At 38.6% G+C, this 8,618-nt stretch overlaps 1 protein-coding gene across 1 annotated transcript; it reads left to right on the top strand.

The window, feature by feature from the left end:
• The first annotated feature begins 435 nt into the window (after window positions 1-435).
• On the top strand, window positions 436-5,487 carry Il2 (interleukin 2). Its single transcript, XM_031376265.1, has 4 exons — window positions 436-629; window positions 720-779; window positions 3,153-3,299; window positions 5,062-5,487. Exons 1-4 carry the CDS (start codon window positions 483-485, stop codon window positions 5,173-5,175), a joined length of 468 nt encoding a protein of 155 aa, XP_031232125.1. The 5' UTR covers window positions 436-482; the 3' UTR covers window positions 5,176-5,487.
• Window positions 5,488-8,618: the final 3,131 nt, after the last annotated feature.

The following is an 8,618-nucleotide window of genomic DNA, read 5'->3' as shown; positions in this document are numbered from 1 at the left end:
CTTCCTGTCTAATCAACAAATCTAAAAGATTTATTCTTTTCATCTATCTCCTCTTGCGTTTGTCCACCACAACAGGCTGCTTACAGGTTCAGGATGGTTTTGACAAAGAGAGCATTTTCATGAGTTACTTTTGTGTCTCCACCCCAAAGAGGAAAATTTGTTTCATACAGAAGGCGTTCATTGTATGAATTAAAACTGCCACCTAAGTGTGGGCTAACCCAACCAAGAGGGATTTCACCTAAATCCATTCAGTCAGTGTATGGGGGTTTAAAGAAATTCCAGAGAGTCATCAGAAGAGGAAAAACAAAGGTAATGCTTTCTGCCACACAGGTAGACTCTTTGAAAATATGTGTAATATGTAAAACATTGTAACACCCCCATATTATTTTTCCAGCATTAGCAGTATAAATTGCCTCCCATGCTGAAGAGCTGCCTATCACCCTTGCTAATCACTACTCACAGTGACCTCAAGTCCTGCAGGCATGTACAGCATGCAGCTCGCATCCTGTGTTGCACTGACACTTGTACTCCTTGTCAACAGTGCACCCACTTCAAGCTCTCCAACGGAAGCACAGCAACACCTGGAGCAGCTGTTGATGGACTTGCAAGCACTCCTGAGCAGGATGGAGGTAAGTGCATGTCCATCCCATCTACAGGCATTACCTTTAGTTTTCTTGCCAAAGGTCATGTTTTAATAACAATGTGTTATGCTTTCTCAGAATTACAAGAACGTGAAACTCCCCAGGATGCTCACATTTAAATTTTTCTTGCCCAAGCAGGTAAGTGAGTTTCTATATTCAATTGGTGCTCTAATGGATTCAAAGTAACATGCATGTATGTACCTCATCTGAAGAAAATAAGTTTCTTCACTATCTCTCTGTAAAAAACTCCTGACAATGGCACTTCTTTTAAATGGTTTTCTTTAAATTTTTCCTGTGTGCTGGGAAAGAGGGAATGAGAAGAAAATGCAAGATAATTGTATTTTGATGCTGGGATAATTTAAAGACTGTGTTGATTTCTGTTTTATGTTTATCCTAGAGATATTTGAGATGCATTATTTTAGCTTGTAAAATGTCAAAATTGACTTCAGAGAGTCTCATTTTATACATGCTTTATTGTTTTAAGAACTATTCCTATGACTGCATTTTTGAGAACAGCATGACCAATCTTCTAGGGCTGATGACCTGAAGCGGAGTCCCAGCCCTGCTAAGGTCTAGCTCTCATGACCTCAGGAAGTTGCCTATGCTCATTCACATACTTACTTAAATAATTGCTATGCTTATCGCTTGTCAGGTTTCAGAACACTGCCTAGCCAACAGCATGTAAACATACTACTAGTGAAGAAAAAGTCCGAGATGTCTAAAACAATTTTGGATTTATACAGTCTCTTTTTAACCAGTGGAACTAGAGAGCTGTAATAGTGCTACATGATACTCTCTCTCAATATCAAAAGGTTTTTTGGTCTCCTTTGGAGGCAGAATGTTGTATGATACAAAACAGTTTACCCAAGCTCCTAGAACTACATCAAGGGTAGAAATTTGCTCTAGTCCTGACAGTCAAAAGTGGATGGACAACTTTGGTCCTAGAAAGAGCTGGTCCCAGGATAAATCCAAGCCTAGAGCAAAATGGGATCTAAGGGGAACAAAGAGGCAGCTGTTGCAAAGAGGTGGCTGTTGACCCACTCCTGGTGAGTCAGGGGAACTTTGCCTCTAGCTGTTCTACAGGAGATGAAAAGGAAAGGCCCGATTGCTCTCCCAGCTTAACTACAGTCACATAAATTTCAACTCCAACTGTAAAATACTAGAGAGCTCTGTGAGGGAAGCAGCTCCACACTGAATACCCAGAACACACCATAACAAGCTGGAAGGTCAATCACAGACAAATCAGGAACTATGTGTTGTCTGGTCAAACCTCTTCCTCTAAAGATTGTTAGAAAAACAACAGAGATCGTGTTAATTTAGAGAGTGGTGAAATTCCTAGAAATCTAAGTTTTAAAATAATTATTGAAAACAAGAGTAAGGTGGTAAATTCTGCTGATGTTTTCATTTAACCTCCATTCGGTATGTATTTAAGATTTTAAAAACAATAGAACCATGTAATTCAAAGGGTGTGGTTAATGAAAAGGAGCGAGAGACCTTGCTACCCTTGCTCCCCGTTCATGTGGTTGTGGGAAAGACAGAGATTGTGAAACTTGGTAAAATGGAGATAACCGAGTTCACTGCAGACTTAAATCAGCTTAAGTAATGGAAATCATAGTGTACTATAGAACTAGACAATACTCTTTCTCATTATATGTATGTAAATATGCATATTTAAACATTATTTCAGACATGTATCAGAAAAAGTCTCCCAAGTGTCCTGTCCAAATATTATGACTTTTTATTTCATCAGGACAAATATATTTCAAATTTTATTTATCTATTTATTTATTTAATTTGCATATGTGTGGAGATGCATGTGTATCACGGTGTAACTGTGGAGGTCAGAGGACGAAGTATGAAAGTTGGATCACTCTTTCCACAATGTGGGTGGGTCACTTCAATTGAACTTAGGTTCAATCAAGTGTGGTGGCAAGTGCCTTTACCTTAGAAGCCATCTTTCTAGCCTTGACAAGTGGGTTTTTAAAAAATTCATCTTTAGTAATTGCAGAGAAGTATAAATTTAAGAAATATTAAATGTGTCTTCCTGGATATCTTGACACTCATCATTCTGGGCCATGATAACCTAGTCTGTAAGATTTGGGTCTATGACAGTTGGCATCCAAGGATTCCTGTCCTTTATCATTCTATGATTCTCAACTCTGGAATTAGATATTAGAATGTAGAATGTGAACCTTGCAGATTTCTTTATAGATTGGAACAACAGTCTGAACTTGTGCTATGCATTTTGATAGGGAAACACAGACTTTTTACAAAACCTAATGAAGCTAGACGAACTCACTAGAGTGGCCTAATAGTTAATGTGAACCTTATGGTTTTGAGCTTTTGCTTGTCTAGATTTATGGCATTAATGACTTCAGCCCCTCTCTACCCTGAGAACAGGGAATGGTAAAGCTATGTGCTGCCTACTCTTGACAGAGTAACTGCTGATTAACTTCTGGCTCTTCAGTGTATGGTGAACTGAGCTGAAGCTTAAGTTTATTACTCCTCTAGGCCACAGAATTGAAAGATCTTCAGTGCCTACAAAATGAACTTGGAGCTCTGCAGCGTGTGCTAGATTTGACTCAAAGCAAAAGCTTTCAATTGGAAGATGCTGAGAATTTCATCAGCAATATCAGAGTAACTGTTATAAAACTAAAGGTAAGGTGTTGCTTTACTTGCTAGTCTAGAAATAAAATAGAGAAGAAATGCATTTTTAAGTGGCATGCCATTTCTGGTCTTTGTTGAGTTCCCTGCATTTAGTCAGCCAAAGTTTAAAACCCCTGTGCGAGTGAATTCAGGATGATGCTAGAATGTCCACCTACCATCACCTGTAAGGAAACTGGGAGCATGCACACCCTGCTCCTTCCCACACTAGCACAGAACTGGATATGAAAGAAAGCACTGAGTAGAATTCCACAAGAAACAAGCAACTCTTGTTGCTGTCATGTTTATCAGATCAGGAAAAATTATCTGAAAAGCTTTTCCACAGAAGTTGTGCTGGTATTGGTAGAAGAACAGAAACATTTGTCTCCAAAAATGGCAGCCATTAAAGTGGAAAGAGGAGGACAGGGAGAGCCCACTTGAGGGCTTTGTTTTTAAATGCAAAAGAACCATGGCCTCTGTTGAGACAGTAGCAGCAAGCCTCCAAGAGGGTGTGGACTAGTGCTTTCTAAACCAAAGCTACATTTTCAGTGCATTGTTTCCATCTGATGTTTTTAAAGCAGGCTGAAATACATGCCATCTAGATGTTGAAAGGCTTGAGTACTTACCTATGCAAAGAAGGGTGCTCTAAAATCTATAGCCAACATCAGAAAGTTTATCCCTAATGAATGGTACAAACTTTAGAGCTACATGGGAACTAGAAAAGTAAGTTTCAAGGGTCACATATTTTTAAAAATTAAAAAGTTAAGATTTTAGAACATTGAAATAGCTATGTAAAGAGAGTATATAAGACCACAACAGCTTAGTTTAAAAGGAATATTTATTTAAAAGAAATAATCTGCCTCATTTGACTTACAAGGAATTAGTCAGATTTGGAAAAGCCATTCCGTAAATTTGTCAAAATATTTCCTTCTCAGCTTGTCACCTAAAAACAGATTTAAAATATCTCCTTTAGCAAAGAGGGTTAGCTTCCAAAAAGCTAATCCACAGAACAAATTTAAAATATTTATACCATGTACAAACTTTGTGATTCGTCTGCATTGATATCAGGGTAGGTATATCTATTTATAACAAAGTTCTCCAAATTTTCCCCAATAGATGCTTGTCCTAACGTACTCTGGGTTGTTCCCATTCTGACTTGGGGGAAAGAATAGAATAATAGAATCTTAAGATTTAGCAAAGAACATATAACAAGTATCATTTCTTCATTCCTAAAGCCTAAACTGATGCATAACTGCATACATTTACCAGAGAAAATGAGGTCAAGCAGTTGGATTCTACAGGAGTGTTCAGTGTTTTCATTCAACTGTCCATTTGTACTCAATTCTGGAAAGCTTTATTTTTTATGATTTATCATTTGGTATCATAATAACACATAACCCAATAATTTTGATCATTCAAGAAATGAGAATGTTTAATATATTTAACCAATGTTAAAATAAACACCTAAAAACTTCAGTGAAGTTTTAATACTATATTTTGTTAGTTAAGTTGGCATTTAAAAGTACAGGAGCTAGAGAGATGGCTCAGCGGTTAAGAGCACTGATTGCCCTTCTGAGGTCTTGAGCTTAAATCCCAGCAACCACATGGTGGCTCACAACCATCTGTAATGGGATCTGATGCCCTCTTCTGGTGTGTCCGAAAACAGCTACAGTGTACTTATATACATAAATATTAAAAAAAAAAAAAAACCTTCAGTGAAGAATAATTATCTGTAAAGTAAACTACCTTATCCTAAAATTTTATATTATTTTTTTAGGGCTCTGAAAACACATTCAAGTGCCAATTCGATGATGAGTCAGTAACTGTGGTGGAATTTCTGAGGAGATGGATAGCCTTCTGTCAAAGCGTCATCTCAACAATGACTCAATAATTATGTGCCTCCTACTTACAACACACAAGGCTTTCTATTTATTTAAATATTTAACTTTAATTTATTTTTGGATGTATTATTTACTATCTTTTGTAACTACTAGTCTTCAGATGATAAATATGGATCTTTAAAGATTCTTTTTGTAAGCCCCAAGGGCTCAAAAATGTTTTAAATTATTTATCTAAAATTATTTATTATATTGAGTTGTTAAATATCATGTGTATGTAGATTCATTAATAAATGTATTTAGAAGAGTCAATGAATATAAATAAACTCAGATGTCTGTCATTTTTAGGACAGCACAGAGTAAGCACTAAAATAAGTCTCAGTTATTCCTGTGAACTCTGTGGTGGTCAATGTTTTCAAGAATCACTTTCCCCTGGAAAAGTGTGTAAAATAAGACAGGAATTTCTCACATTTCTTACATTTTCCTTTTAAGTGTTGACTGGATCTTTAGTTCTGGTATAAGAAAAGCTTATTGGGATATATTTTTATTTCCTTTAAGTTTAAACAGTATACTAAGAAAACAAGAACAACAACAACAACAACAACAAAACCTCCCGAGTCTTGATACTTTTACAAAGAAGTTAAGCTCACAGTTTTGGATGTTCAAGAGCATGTAAGGATCTTATGGCAAGGTGGCTTCACAATAGTGGGAATATGTGCAGAAGATGGTGTGTGTGTGTGTGTGTGTGTGTGTGTGTGTGTGAGAGAGAGAGAGAGAGAGAGAGAGAGAGAGAAGGAGGTAGTCCAGTCCCACACAATCTGACCCAGCCTCTTTAAACAACATTTATTCATTTATGGGGTAATCCCTGAGCCATAGTATAATTACTGTGCATCAACCCTACCATTACCTACTACTTTAACACCATCATACTGGGAATGACTTTCTATTCCATGAGTCTTTGGGGAACAAATCATAGCACATCTCACAGAATAATGTGCCCTCTATAGTTTAGCACTGCTGTCTGCATTTAAAATCCTTACCTGGATAAATAAAAAATCCTCTCCTTTTCTTTTGTTTTTCATTGGGTGCTGACAAAGGTGACTAAGATGCAGAGAAAGAGCTCTCTTGGCCACAGAATTTGCCTTCTCTCAAGGTGGTTTTATGGGTATATTTTCTTTGTGGATCTTACCTTTCCTTCCACATCTCCTTTTAAGGTGGTGGAACTTGTTTAGTGGTTGTCAGCTGTAAGGTACCTGTGCTATCCTTTACAGACTTCTTGCATCTTGATCAAAACTTTATAAATCATCCCTTTATTAAATCTTCCTTCTTCTTGGGAATGCCATCTGTTTTCTGCTAGGACTCAAATGTAGTAATTGTATCAGAAATACCACCAGGAAATACAACCCCATATAGGACTCTGGAATTGTACTGATTATAATATATTGGATGAAAGCAGTAATAGCTATGTATGTTTTGGTTTGTGGTATGTCTTGATTTCATGGTATGACAACACCATTTATATAACTATTTATATAATCTGATGTTTACTTAAAAATACTTTAAATAGAAGAGAAAACACCTGAGCTGGAAGTAACACATGCTATACAAGTCCTAACCCTGAGCAACAACTACAACAGAACAGAACATAAACTATACGTAGCCAAAGCAGACCTTAAAGCAAGAAGAGCAGAGACAGGTCATGGTTTTATACTGATCAAGTTCATTCCACAAAAACATATACCAGTCCTAAATGTGATCCAGTACATAGACCAGCCTTGAGAGAGCATGGGACCAGAGTGGCCTCTCATGACTCTCCATGAAAAGGAGACAGGGGAGTGGGGAGGAGGTAAAGGATGCAGAGCAGGAGAAGGATGGACGGGGTTGGGGGAATAAAATATGGAGTATAAAATAAACAAATAAAAAAATTTAAAAAGTCACTTCCATTACCATATTTTTCATTTTGCTTCATTTCATCTTTCTAACATACAATGTGGGTTTTGAAGGGTGTTATTTTTTTCAGCAAACTGTAAACAGACTACCAATTATTTACTAATTAATAAAAAATTATAGTTTTTAAAAAAAAGAAAATGAAACTCTGAACTATAGGCAGGACATGTAACTGGAAATGGACACAGCTGAGCTCCCACAGGAAGCACTGGAGTTCTGATGACTTAAAGAAACAGAGGTTAGAGTTCCAGTTTACTAAAGCAGCCTTGTAAGAAGGTGTGAACCACAGTAATAGAAAGAAAGAAGGCAACTATAAGAGTAGCTACAGAAGTATGAATAAAATCTAATTTTTGTTTACTGGGCAACAAATATTTTTAGGTAATAAAATCTATAATTCTAAACAAAGAATAACAGTCAGAGAAAGAATATGCACTAGAACACCAGACCCCAAAAACTAATAATGCTCTTAGACTGGACAGTATCCAGGTTCAATAGATCAGAAACTCTTAGACTACCCCAGGTTAGGTGCTACAAATCAAGAAGACTGTGTCTTAGATAGAAGAACAATCTAGCCTTGCAAACCTGGAGTAGGAGCAATCTAAATCTGAGTATAGACTGTGTTGGCTGTTAGCATCAGAGCATGCGATGCATGGGCGGGTCCACAGACCTGTTGCCAGGGCAACAGCCACCATATTCCCAGAATCCATTGGGCTCACCTCCCACCTTTACATGCGGCCACTATGTCAAAACCTATATACACACACACACACACACACACACACACACACACACACAGGGAACATTCCTCCATCTCTTGGTGCCAACACCCAGGATTTGGCGATTCGTGTCACCACCTGCTGCACTGCCCTGCAGCTGGGCGGGCAGAGGTCATGACCTCGTGGATTGGCTGCAGCACTGGAAACTGCAGCTGTTGTCAGTACGGGAGTTTGTGGCCCCCTCAGCTAGTGGCTACAACTAACGCAGGCTTTCACTATGGAAGCTGCCGCTGCTCGCTGAAGACACCACCACCAAATTGCAGCTGGGGCTGAAGCCACAGCTGCAACCACTCACGCAGGACATACCAACTTCTACCATGTGAACCATGCCCCGCCTGGTCTATGGGGGGTGGGGGGGTTAGCCTCTGCTCAGGTGCACACCTAGCCATTCCGTTTCACGTTTTCCATTTACCAGTCTGTTATAATTCTCGCACAGACACTGGCATATTAATTAATAGGATCAGTCAAGGGGAGAACCTCCAGCTTCCCAGATACGGCCTGGTCAGCCTTCTCTGGGAACCACAAGGTTTACAGTCACGTCTCCCAGTTGACATACGTCTTAGGACTTCTGCCATTGGTTACCCCTCCCTCAAAAGCAACTCTCGTTCCCCAATTTTTCTGGGCTTTTACAGCCGAAAAATCCTTGGATCCAGGGTGGGTTGCTTTCCACAGCAGGCCACCGGGGTCTGCTGGGTAGCCACTAGAGGGTTCTCCTGACAACCTGAACCACTAGTTTTGGCTGTTACTTCTTGGTTCTTGGACTGTTCTCAGGA

This window comes from Mastomys coucha, unplaced genomic scaffold, assembly GCF_008632895.1.
Source record: "Mastomys coucha isolate ucsf_1 unplaced genomic scaffold, UCSF_Mcou_1 pScaffold17, whole genome shotgun sequence".
In the NCBI taxonomy this organism is placed as follows: Eukaryota; Metazoa; Chordata; class Mammalia; order Rodentia; family Muridae; genus Mastomys; species Mastomys coucha.
This window is presented reverse-complemented; position numbering and strand designations above follow the sequence as displayed.

Coding starts and splice junctions, on each gene's coding strand:
- Il2 (XM_031376265.1), top strand. CDS start 483: ATGTACAGCATGCAGCTCGCATCCTGTGTTGCACTGACACTTGTACTC. Junction 630..719: donor CACTCCTGAGCAGGATGGAG/GTAAGTGCATGT, acceptor ATGCTTTCTCAG/AATTACAAGAACGTGAAACT. Junction 3,300..5,061: donor TAACTGTTATAAAACTAAAG/GTAAGGTGTTGC, acceptor TTATTTTTTTAG/GGCTCTGAAAACACATTCAA.